The 13,093-nt window shown below is 46.1% G+C and overlaps 1 protein-coding gene across 1 annotated transcript in view; it reads right to left on the reverse strand.

Moving 5' to 3' along the window:
- Window positions 1–258: 258 nt before the first annotated feature.
- Window positions 259–13,093, reverse strand: part of EEF2K (eukaryotic elongation factor 2 kinase) — an 82,615-nt gene continuing 69,780 nt past the window's right edge. Inside the window, exons 17-18 of the mRNA XM_050774036.1 lie at window positions 9,060–9,238; window positions 259–5,302 (exon numbers count right to left, since the gene is read on the reverse strand). Coding sequence (XP_050629993.1) covers window positions 5,193–5,302; window positions 9,060–9,238 — 289 coding nt within the window. The 3' untranslated portion in view covers window positions 259–5,192. The remainder of the gene's footprint in view (window positions 5,303–9,059; window positions 9,239–13,093) is intronic.

Below are 13,093 nucleotides of genomic sequence, written 5' to 3' on the forward strand. Positions count from 1 at the left end.
TGTCTCAGCCTCCTGAGCAGATGGGACTACAGGTGTGCGCCACCTTGCCCGGCCAATTTTTGTATTTTTAGTAGAGACAGGGTTTCGTCATGTTGGCCCGGCTGGTCTCGAACTCTCGACCTCAGGTGATCCCGCCCGCCTCGGCCTCCTAAACCGCTGGGATTACAGGCGTGAGCCGCCGCGCCCGGCCATTATTTATTTATTTATTTATTTAAATTATTATTATTTTTAACCAGGAGACATTTGAATCTGAGACAGGAAAGAAAACGCTTTATTTGTAAAGAGAAAATGGAACTTAGTACATATGCCAAAATAAATCTGTAACACGGGCCACTTCTCTGGGCCCCATCTTGAGTAGGTTAAAGGGTTACCTTAGAGACTAGAAACACAATTAAGAGGCACAAATCCACACGGAGAATATGCATATTTTGTCTCCTTTCCCCCCAAAACAAGTTGCATATACTTGTGTAAACACTGGTTGATTTGTAAAACATATCTAGTACTGCAGACAAAATGTGCTGAGATGAAAGGAAATAAAGCCACGAAAACAGAGCCAGGTACAATGGCTCACGCCTGTAATCCCAACGCTTTGGGAGGCTGAGGTGGGAGGATCACTTGAGGCCAAGGAGTTCAAGACCAGCCTGGGCAACATAGTGAGACCCCCATCTCTGCAAAAAATAATTTAAAAAAATAGCCAGGTGTGGCTTGGCACGGTGGCTCACGCCTGTAATCCCAGCACTTCAGGAGGCTGAGGCAGGTGGATCACCTAAGGTCAGGAGTTCGAGACCAGCCTGGCCAACATGGTGAAACCCCATCTCTACTAAAACTACAAACATTAGCTGGGCGTGGTGACGAGTGCCTGTAGTCCCAGCTATTCGGGAGGCTGAAGACAGGGAGAATCGCTTGAACCTGGGAGGCGGCGGTTGCAGTGAGCCGAGACCTGCCATTGCACTCCAACATGGGTGACAGAGCGAGACTCCAATTCAAAAAGAAAAAAATTAGCCAGGTGTGATGGTGCACACCTGTAGTTTTAGCTGCTTGAGAGGCTGAGGCAGGAGGATCACTGAAGCCCAGGAGGTTGAGCCTACGAGTTATGAACATGCCACTGCACTCCAGCCTGAGTAACAAAGTGAGACCTTGTGTCTTAAAAAAACAAGCCACTAAAATAGCAACAAGAGCAGTTTACTTGGCTTGGAGGTCAAAGTTGCATCTGATGATAAATTCCCAGAGTGCCTTTGGTCAGCGGGAGAAGAGATATTCAGGAACACTGGGGTTTGGGAGTTTTATTCTCTTCTTTCTTACACCCATAAAGCCATCTGTCCATTCATTCATTTTTTTTTCTCTTGCCTATAGCAAAACTGAAAGGGCCTTTAAACTCCAGTTTAACTTTAAATTTTATTCCCAAGATCCTCTAAATAGCAGCAGCTCTCAAATCCCAGCTCCAGCTTAGTGCCTTGCTAGCAGTGATACTGTGAAAAAAAAAATCTAGCTGGCAGAACCTTGGTTTCTCCATTTGTGAAGTGAAAGTACTGGATGATAATCCTGGCTCTGCCAATTTCCTGGACTTTCACCTGCTTCTTGCAGTTGAAGATGGTCTCTGATATCATCCCAGTTGGGGTGGAATGTCCTGGGTTTTGGGTTTGTTTTTTGGCATGTCCAGCATTTGTGGAAAAAGAAGATGCCCTAACTATCTTCAGAAGGCACAAAACTAGGGTTTGTTTTTGTTTTTGTTTTTGATGGAGTCTCACTCTGTCGCCCAGTCTGGTGCAGTGGCACAATCTCAGCTCACTGCAAACTCTGCCTCCTGGGTTCAAGCGATTCTCCTGCCTCAGCCTCCCGAGTAGCTGGGACCACAGGTGTGTACCACCACACCCTTTTTTTTTTTTTTTTTTTTTTTTTAAATTTTTAGTAGAGATGAGGTTTCACCATGTTGGCCAGGATGGTCTCAAACTCCTGAACTCAGGTGATCCACCTGCCTCAGCCTCCAGGCTCAGCCTGGAATTACAGGCATGAGCCACTGCACCCGGCCCAAACTAGGTTTTGAAGGTGGAATAAGTTCTTCTAGCTGAGAAGGATCTCAACCTCTTGCAAGTTACTTTTTCACTCTTAAGGGCCCTTGAAGAAGCATTTGCTTAGCTCTACATCCAGGCCATCTCCGCCTTCCAGAAGAGCAACAGACCAGCAACTGGCATTAAGGTCACGTGGGTGGGGCATAGAATTGCGAGGGTGACCCGGAAGAGCAACAGACCAGCAACTGGCATTAAGGTCACGTGGGTGGGGCATAGAATTGCGGGGGTGACGGTTCCAGCCAATCCAGACAATGAATCATTGTTTGGAGAAACCAGAGCCTCAAAGGGTGAATGCACTGACTAGCGCTGGCTCTCCATCTGTTGACACATTTGTTGAGTGCCTACTCTATGCCAAAGCACTGTGTTTTGGCGCCCTCGGGAGCACAAAATTGAGATAGATCCTGCCTTCAGTGCTTAATAAAGTAGCTCTCAGTCAAGGGTTAGAGCAAGGGTTGACAAACTACAGCCCCAGAGGGCCACCTGTTCGCGTAAATAAAGTTTTATTGGAACACCAGCCACACTCATTCGTGTTCACGCAGTGTCTGTGGCAGCTTTTACATTACAACAGCAGGGTTGAGCATTTGCAGCAGAGGTCATATGGCCTGCAAAGCCTAAAATCTTCACTTTCTACCCCTTTACAAAAAAGTTTGCCAATTCCTGCTAGAGAAGAGATGACATACAACAAAGAACTTAAACGACTGATCAGGGAACACAAATTATTTACATAATAAAATTTCAGAGAGATGGCGGGGGGCTGGCTGAATTTAAAAAGCATGAATTATATGAGGCTTGATTACTGTGAAGAGATAAGTCACCTTAAAGTTACTTACATTTAACATACAATTTATATGCACTGGTTTAAAACACGCGCACACACACACAAAATGTAACACAAGCCAACTACTGATCTGGTACAGATGACAAAAGGGTGATCAGTTCCAACTTCAAAAGGAAAACTGGCTATGATGAGTCCATACTGAAAAAGTCACTGTCATTTATGGGTGGTCTAAGGGATTTTTTTCAAGGGTAATTTTACCTGCTTGATTGTTCATTTGAGGGTACACACTGAACTTTGGAACTACCGCTTGCATGGGTTCATGCCTCCAAAGCAGCCAACACTAAAGTGTTGGCTGGGCACAGTGGCTCCTGCCTGTAACCCCAGCACTTTGGAAGGCTGAGGCAGGAGGCTCACTTAAGCCCAGGAGTTCGAGACCAGCCTGGGCAACACAGTGAAACCCCATCTCTATTTCAAAAATTATAATAATAAAAAGAAAATAGTCTCTGTGCATAAGCACAACAACAAACCCCACTAAGGTGTTGAAGGACCCATTTTAATGAACAGTTAAGAACGGTTTGTATGTTATACTCTGCTTTTTTGTTTTGACTTTTAAAGAAAAAGAGGCTGCTTTCGAATTTAGGGTTGATCAAAGCAGTTTGTCTTTTTTTTTCGGTAGAGACAGGGTCTCTCGCCATGTTTACCCAGGCTGGTCTTGAAGTCCTGAGCTCAAGCAGTCCTCCCACCTTGGCCCCCCAAAGTGCTGAGATTATAGGCAGAAGCCACTGCGCCCAGCATCTTTGCTATTGAAACATCAAATGAAATCATACTAACGTGAGAACCCAATTCCGTTTAAAGGAAAAGCTCATTAAATAACCATCACCATTGTCTGGCCCTGGGGAGACTACGGGAATTAATGAGCGTTTATAGTTCTTGCCCTCTCATCCTCAAACAGCTTAGATAAAATCCCAAGGGACTGCTGCTGAAAGTGTCCTGCTGCAAATTACAAGAAAATCAGCCCAGCTTCAAGCAGAAAATGCCAACGACCAGGGCTGGGGAGCAGATTTCACGTAAGAACATCCAGACGCTAAGGAAACACCGAGGAATACTGTACAAGAGACACTGCAGTCACGTTGTGGAAGCTGCCACTGAGATGCACAGGGCGTGTTTGCTTGGAGAAAAGGCTCCGACATTCCAAGGAAAGGTTCCAACATTACAAACCGCTGTCCTTACGTGTAAAAGCTTTGAGGTGCACCCCTCTTCCACACTAGCTGATGTAGGAGTTAGAGGTAGTAAATGTGTGCATACAAAATTCAAACCTGTTTTGAAAAGCCCACCGTAGAAAGCATGCTTAAAAAAACGGAATTCAGCTGTACGCCAGAAAATCAGTAGCATTATGGAAGGAAATAAAACTGGAAGTTTAAAAAACAGCCAATAGGCAGGTCCTTCCCCATGGTAGAAGGGAGCCTGGGTATTGTGCAATCTCACACCCACTGAAAAAATGCCATGCATGCCTCTAAATGCTCTGAGAAAGAACGCTTTGCACTAAGCCACAGCAACACACACCCCGTGACTTTGGAAAGCCAACGTGCAGCGCTTCATTTCTTATCCTGATGCACAAAACACAGGGCTCCATGGGCCTGAGATTTCAGTCCAGCCTGAAAAGACTAGTGAGCAGAGCCCTAAAATTGTCCATTCAAGGCAAAAAGCACTTTCTTATATCTCGTGACAAAAAAAAAAAGAAATAAAAATGAAAATAGAACCACAAAATGGGCAGACATGGTGGCTCACACCTGTAATCCCAGCACTTTGGGAGGCTGAAGCGGGTGGATCACCTGAGGTTAGGAGTTCGAGACCAGCCTGGCCAACATGGTGAAACCCCATCTCTACTAAAAATGCAAAAATTAGCTGAGTGTGGTGGTGTACGCCTGTAATCCCAGCTACTTGGGAGGCTGAGGCAGTAGAATCGCTTGAACCCAGGAGGCGGAGGTGGAGTTTGCAGTGAGCTGAGATCACATCATTGCACTCCAGCCTGGGTGACAGAGCGAGACTCTGTCTCAAAAAAAAAAAAAAAAAAGAACCGCAAAACGGTATGTTGGTTCATTAGGCTGCTTTTTTCAAGCCCCGCTTCCCCAGAATACTGCCCTAAGAGACGGCTATGGAGTCTCTGCTGGTAGCTGCCAAGTAGCAAAGATATTTTCAAGAGTCAAAAAATGAAATACAAAATTTGATTTACAACACACTAAAAATGCTTTCCCTCCCCAAACTAAATAAGTTTTTTTTTTTTTGTTTTTAAATCTTTCCTCCTAGCCCTTTTGCTTGGGACTAGCCGGCAGTGATTTTCCTGGTTACTCCTCCATCTGGGCCCAGGCCTCTTCAGCCTTTTGGTAGTACTGGTTGGCCAGCCGGCCCTTCATGGCTTCCATCGCTGCCTCTGCTGCCTGGGTATACAAGTCCCCTGAAAGACAGCAAAAGGGGGCACAAAGAGGTGAACCACCTGTTGTTTTTGCCAGCCCAGGGTCCCCCATCACCCTTCCCAAAAGACCACCCTGAGGTTTCCCTAAGAACTCAAACTACTCCATGGGCCCTCTCCCTCCAGGTGTTCTTAGCAGGGCTCTAAAGGTGGGCCTGTGATCAACTCCAGCCAATCATAGCACTCTTCCCATCCCCCACCAAGCCACAGCGATTGGTCCACACTTAGTCATGGCCAATCAGAGTAAGCCATCTACACAATAACTACTGTTGGTTTGGGGTATGTAGATGATTCAATTTGAGCCAATGAGAATCAGGGTGAGAACTTTTGCAGAACTAATTGGGGATGTGCAAAAGCAATAGAAATGAAGACTATAAACAGCTTCATGTCAGCTAGGTGAGGTTTTATCAAGTGAATTTGTGCAAAACATACAAATATACTTCGGGTTTTTGGAGCTTTTTGGATTTAGAAATTTCAAATAAGAGATTATAGATTTGCATCATTCTTCTTTTTTTGAGATGGAGTCTCACTCTGTCACCCAGGCTGGAGTCCAGTGGTAGGATCTCAGCTCACTGTCACCACTGTCTCTGGGGTTCAGGCAATTCTCCTGTGTCAGCCTCCTGAGTAGCTGGGATTACAGACACCTGCCATCATGCCTGGCTAATTTTTGTATTTTTAGTAAAGACGGGGTTTCACCATGTTGGCCAGGCTGGTCTCGAACTCCTGACCTCAGCTGATCCGCCCACCTTGGCCTCCCAAAGTGCTGGGATTACAGGCATGAGCCACTGTGCCCAGCCTAGATTTGCATTATTCTTTGTTAATTTTTAAAATATAACTTAAAAACTTTTAAAACTTAGCCTCATAACTGTGAAATTAGGAACTTAGTATGTTTATTATATGTTAGGGACTGAATACTGTGTCCCCACTAGGCTCCCCATCCATAAATTCATATGTTGAACTCTTCATTCACAAATGTCACTGCACTGCATTTCGAGACACACAGTCTGTGTCTTAGGCCACTTTATGTTGCTATGACAGAATTCCACAGACTAAATAATTTATAATGAAAAGAAATTTATTTGGCTCACAGTTCTAGAGCCTGGGAAGTCCAAGAGCATAGCACCAGCATCTGGCAACGGCCTTGGTGCTGCATCATCCCATGCCAGAAGGTGGAAGAGCAAGAGAGGCAGAAAGCAAGCGAGCAAGAGGGGGCCAAATTTGCTTTTGTAACAAAGCTACTTTCATGATGACTGACCAATTTGCATGATAACAACATTAATCACCTCTTAACAGTCCCACCTCTTGACACCTTCACAATGGTGATTACAGTTCAACATGAGATTTGGAGGGGGAATGTTCACACTCTAGCAGCCTGTGAGGAGGTGATAAAGCTTGAACGAGGTCATAAGGGTTGGGCCCTAATCACACAGAGCTCATGCCCTTTTAGGAAGCAGAAGAGACAGCAGAGCTCTCTTGCTGTCTCCCCACTTGCATCCAGGAGAAAGGTCATGTGAGGACACAGTGAGAAAGCTGTTGTCTACAAGCCAGAAACCAAACTGGCCAGCGCCCTGATCTTGGAATTCCCAGCCTCCAGAACTGTGAGAAATAATTTTTTTTGTTTTGTTTTTTTGAGACAGGGTCTCACTCTGTTGCCCAGGCTGAAGTGCAGTGGTATGATCATGGCTCACTGCATGTGCCACCACACCCAGTTAATTAAAACAATTTCTTTTGTAGAGGCGAGGTTTACCTATGTTGCTCAGGCTGGTCTTGAACTCCTAGACTCAAGTGATCCTCCCATCTTGGCCTCCCAAAGTGCTGGGATTACAGGCATGAGCCACTGTGCCCAGCAATTTTTGTAGTTTAAACCACCCAGTCTATAGCATTTGGTTTTGGCAGCCCAAGAAGATTAATACATTATGTAACAGAAAAAAATATATACAACTTATCAACTGATGAGTGGATAAACAAAGGCTGTATACCCAACAAATGGAATATTATGTAGTAATAAGAAGGAATGAAGTACTGATACATGCTTCAACACAGATAAATCTTGAAAAAGTTATGCTAAAGAAGCAGATACAAAACCCCACAAATTGTATACTCCCAGTTATATAAAATCTCCAGAATAGGCAAATCTATAGGGACAAAAAGTATAGTGGTTGCTAGGATGGGGGAGGACTGCTAACTGGTACGGGATTTCTTTCTGGGGTGATGGAAATGTTCTGGAATTACACAGCGGTGATAATTGCACAACATTATGACTACTATAGTAAAACCCACTAGGGCCAGGTGTAGTGGCTCATGTCTGTAATCAAAAGACTTTGGGAAGCCAAGGCAGGAGGATAGCTTGAGGCTAGGAGTTCAAAACCAGCCTGGGCAACATAGCAAGACTCAGTCAATACAAAAAACTTTTAAAAACTGGCTGGGTGTGGAGGCAAGTACGTGTAGTCCCAGCTGCTTGGGAGGCTGAGGCAAGAGGATTGCTAGAGCATAGGAGTTCCAGGCTGCAGTGAGCTATGACTGTGCCACTGCACGTCAGCCCGAGTGACACAGTGAGATTTTATCTCAAAGAGAAAAAAGGGCCAGGCGCAGTGGCTCACGCCTGTAGTCCCAGCACTTTGGGACACTGAGGCAGGTGGATCACGAGGTTAGGAGATCGAGACCATCCTGGCTAACAGTGAAACCATGTCTCCACTAAATATATAAAAAAATAGCCAGGCGTGGTGGTGGGCACCTGCAGTCCCAGCTACTCGGAAGGCTGAGGCAGGAGAATGGCATGAATCCAGGAGCGGAGCTTGCAGTGAGCCAAGATGACACAGCTGCACTCCAGCCTGGGTGACAGAGTGACACTCCGTCTCAAAAAAAAAAAAAAAAAAAAAAAGAAAGAAAGAAAAGGAAAGGAGGCCAGGCATGATGACTCACACCTATAATCCCAGCACTTTGGGAGGCCGAGGCGGGCAGATCACCTGAGATCAAGAGTTCAAGACCAGCCTAGCCAACATGGGGAAACCCCATCTCTACTAAAAATAGAAAAATTAGCTGGGTGTGTGCCTGTAGTCCCAGCTATGCAGGAGGTTGAGGCATGAGAATCACCTCAACGTGGGAGGCGAAGGTTGCAGTGAGCACAGATGGCCCACTGCACTCCAGCCTGGGCTACAAGAGTGAAACTCTGGGCCAGGCATGGTGGCTGACGCCTGTAATCCAGCACTTGAGAGGCTGAGGTGGGTGGATCACTTGAGGCCAGGAGTTGCAGACCAGCCTGGCCAACATGGCAAAACCCCGTCTCTACTAAAAATACAAAAATTTGCTGTGCATGGTGGCACACCTGTAATCCCAGCTACTCAGGAGGCTGAGGCAGGAGAATCGCTGGAACTCGGGAGGTGGAGGCTGCAGCGAGCCGAGATCACGCCATTGTACTCCAGCCTGGGCAATAGAGCCAGACTCCATTTCAAAAAAAAAAGGAAAGGAAAGGAAAAATCTCCCTATAAACTATAAACTTTAAGATGGCAAATTTTGTTATGAAAATCTCAATTCAATTTTTAAAATTGCAACCTCCCCCAACAAAGCCCTAATATATAACCATTAAAATAACAATGTTCGTCTTCACACTAGCTCCATAAATTCCCCTCCCTGGAGGAAGAGATTCAGCCTATCATCTTGTCATAACCCCCAGTGGAACGGAAATTATGTCCCTCCCAGCCTGGCCCTGTCGCAGCCCAGGGGCAGGTCTGCCGGGCCCCACCTGATCTCTGCGGGTCCTTCTCCAGCCCATAGCCTCCTGTGAACAGCATTTCGGCCTCCCTGGCCAGCATCGTGTACCGGGGCTCGTCCTGCATTCCGTCGTACTCACCACCCTCATCACAGTCCGTCATCTCCAGGGCAGTTTTGTACCAGTGCAGGGCCTCCAGCCAGTCTCGGCACCTTGCCAGGAGATACAGAGGGAAAGGGGGAGGTTACCAAGGCAACAGGGCAGAGGGAGGAGGGCCTTCCAGCAGGAGGGGTGAGTCAGGGATCCCAGCAGGGCCACGACCTATGGTTCACGACCTATCTTGCCCAAGCCCAATACATCTATGAAGCACCTTCATATTGTGATATTCATTCATCCATTCATTCACTCACTCATTCATTCATTCATTTTTGAGACAGAGTCTCGTTCTGGCACCCAGCTGGAGTGCAGTGGTGCAATCTCGGCCCACTGCAGCCTCTGCCTCTCAAGTTCAAGTGATTCTCCTGTCTCAGCCTCCTGAGTAGTTGGGAGTACAGGTGCATGCCACTACGCTCAGCTAATTTTTTGTATTTTTAGTAAAGACGGCATTTCACCATGTTGGCCAGGCTGGTCTCGAACTCCTACCCTTGAGTGATCCACCCGCCTCAGCCTCCCAAAGTGCTGGGATTACAGACATGAGCCACTGTGCTCGGCCAATATTTATTAAGAGAGTAGTTGACCAGCCCAGGAAACAAAGAGAGAGACCCTGTCTCTACAAAAAACAAAACAAAACAAAAAAACAGTGACTATAGTAAAAAAAAAATGTAATCGTATATTTTAAAATAACTAAGAGTATAAATAGTTTATACCACAATGAATAAATGCTTGAGGTGATGGATATCCCATTTACCCTGATGTGATTGTTACACATTTCACGCCCATATCAAAAGAGCTCATGTAACCCATATACACACTTACTATGTACCCACAAAAATTAAAAAATACAATAAACACACAAAAAATTAGCTGGGGGTGGTGATGGACACCTGTAGCCCCAGCTATTCCGGAGGCTGAGGTGGGAGGATTGTTTGAGCCCAGGAGTTAGAGGCTGCAGTGAGCTATGATCATGCCACTGCACTCCAGCCTGGGCAATAGAGTATGACCCTGTGTTTTAATTTAAAAAAAAAAAAAAAAAAAAGAGCAGTCAAGTTACTTTCCTTAATTAAATCAGTATATTACAACAATTTTCCAAAAGATGAAAGTAAAGGGAAGCTTAGCTAGGACACCCCTTGAGGAAGGGGCCCATTTTTATAGTTGGCACGGAGGCAGCCATGAGCTAGCATTAGCAATGGCTAAGTGCCCTAGCTAAGCTGTCCTCTGACTTGTAGAGAAGTGGATTGGGGGTGGGGTCCTCTGCAGAGGCAGCTAGAGCCATCTGCACTAACGGCAATCACCGTATGCTCTGCTGTGCCGGCCAGCTGTGATTTGCCTCCAGCACAATGCAGAACTCACCCCAGAATAGCTGAGTCTCCTCTTCCAGCTCTGCCCCTCGACCCTCAACTCCTCCTACTGCAGCCCATGTATGGCCAAACCAGCCAGGGCACACATAGGTTCCAGCCAAACCCACACACCACAGAATACACAGCAAACAGGGCGGAGGGTTCTTTTTCTTTGGATGTAATCTGTTTGAGTAATTATTTATAGTACATCAGGAAAGAGCAAATACAGTGACACAGATAAGGCCTGTGGGTCTCGTGAAACATTCCAGAAGCAATAGGTCTGATGACTTGCTGTCCCTGCCTTGCTGCCATGGTGCCCTCTGAGGCCCTGTCTGACAGGCGCTGCCCTCCAGGACGGGCTCCTGTTCGTCTGCCTTTGCACCAGGCTCACCAGCTGCCATCCATTCCCCAAACATACCCGCTCCTGCCTGCTGTGTGGCCTTTGCACCCACTGTTCCCTCACCTTGGAAGATTTCTCCTCCAACTCTTTCTGCACCTGACTCCTTGCTCTGGTTGGAACGTGTGTCCCCTCCAAAACCCATGTTGAGATTTGCTTGCCATTGTGAGGTATTAGGAGGTAGGATCTTTGAGAGGTGATTGGGCTTTGACGGTTTCGCCCTCATGAGCAGATTTCTGCCATTATGAGGAAAGTGGATTTATTCTAAAAGGGCAGGTTCAGCCCTCTTTCGCTCTCTCTTTTGTCTTTTCTTGAAATAGGGTTTCACTGCATTGCCCAGGCAGGAGTGCAGTGACACAATCGTAGCTCACTGCAGCCTCAAAGTCCTGGGCTCCAGCAATCCTCCCATTTTAACCTCCTGAGTAGCTGGGATGACAGTGGCATGTCACCATGCCTGGCTAGTTTTAAAAATTTTTTGTAGAGACACACTCTTATCAGGTTGCCCAAGCTGATCCTGAACTCCTGGACTCAAATGATTCTCCTGCCTCAGCCTCCCAAAATGCTGGGATTACAGGCATAAGCCACTGTGCTTGGCTTGCTCTCCCTCCCTTTCCTTTCCTTCTGCCATGTGATGACACAGCAAGAAGGCCCTTGCAAGATGCCGGCATATTGATATTAGACTTCCCAGGCTCCAGAACTAAGAGCCAGCAAATTTCTGTTCATGAGAAATTCCCCAGCCTCAGGTATTCTGTTACCAGCACAGAACAGGCTAAGAAACTCAGCATCCCTCCAGTCTCAGCTCACATATCACCTCTTTAGAGATTCTGTCCCCAAACACTGTTTCTTACTACAACCACCAAAATCTCTAATTCTCCTTATTCACTTGTTTATCATGGTGTCCCCTGACTAGAATGTAAGCCCCATGAAAGCAGGAGACCCTTGTCTGTTTTGCTGTATTTGTCTGCTGCATTCCCAAGGTCTGGCAAACAGCATAGGCTCAATGAATGTCTGGTAAATGAAAAAAATGCAAACAAGTGGCTGGCTGGCATGGTTCTCAGGAAACAACCTGGACTTTATTTTATCTTATTAAAAAATGGCCAGATATGGTGGCTCATGCCTGTGATCCCAGCACTTTGGGAGGCCTAGGTTGGAGGATCTCTTGAGCCCATGAGTTTGAGACCAGCCTGGGCTCTACAAAAAATACAAGTTAGTTGGGTATGGTGGTGCATGCCTGTGGTCCTAGCTACTCGAGAGGCTAAGGCGGGAGGATAGCCTGAGCCTGAGAGGTTGAGACTGCAGTGACCTATGATTACACCATTGCACTCTAGCCTGGGTGACAGAGCAAGACTGTGTCTCAAATAAATAAATAGATAAATAAATAAAAGTTAAATTTAAAAAATGAACCATTAGAAAATTATTGGTGACATGCTCAACAAACTTTTTATTTATTTATTTATTTTTTTAAGACAGAGTTTCATGCTTGTTGCCCAGGCTGGAGTGGAATGATGTGATCTTGGCTCACTGCACCCTCCGCCTCTTGTGTTAAAGTGGTTCTCCTCCTTCAACCTCCCAAGTAGCTGAAGTAGCTGGGATTACAGGCGCCTGCCACCACCCCAGCTAATTTTGTATTTTTAGTAGAGACAGGGTTTCAGAATGTTGTTCAGGCTGGTCTCAATCTCTTGACCTTGTGATCCACCCGCCCCAGCCTCCCAAAGTGTTAGGATTACAGGCATGAGCCACCATGCTGGGCTGGATTTTAACACTGACTAGGAGACACTAGACTAGATTATTTCTCTCCTTTCTGCTCTGACCTTCCCTGGTCTTAAAGGGCAAAGCAAAAGTGGCCTGAAAACATTAAATGGGAAAGGCCTAATCGCTGAGCCCCACCCACCCCAACCCGATGCTATCCATTGGTGAGCGCACCCATCCTTCCTTGGCATTTCCAGCATCTTCTCCTTCCCCTACTGGATGGTAACTTCTGGGGCCTGAATCCCTTAAACACAAATTTGGGCCTGCACAGAGCCCTGCCTTACCCATAGCTGGCCCTTAATTAAGGTTCTTTGCATGGGAGGGGTTGGAACTTCTTTGAATAAGGAAGAAGAATAAGGAAATGACTAGAGCAGAAGCAATAAAGAAATATTTTTGATAGATTTAACTAAATAAATATTAAAAAC

The sequence above is a fragment of the Macaca thibetana genome, chromosome 20, assembly GCF_024542745.1.
Source record: "Macaca thibetana thibetana isolate TM-01 chromosome 20, ASM2454274v1, whole genome shotgun sequence".
In the NCBI taxonomy this organism is placed as follows: domain Eukaryota; kingdom Metazoa; phylum Chordata; class Mammalia; order Primates; family Cercopithecidae; genus Macaca; species Macaca thibetana.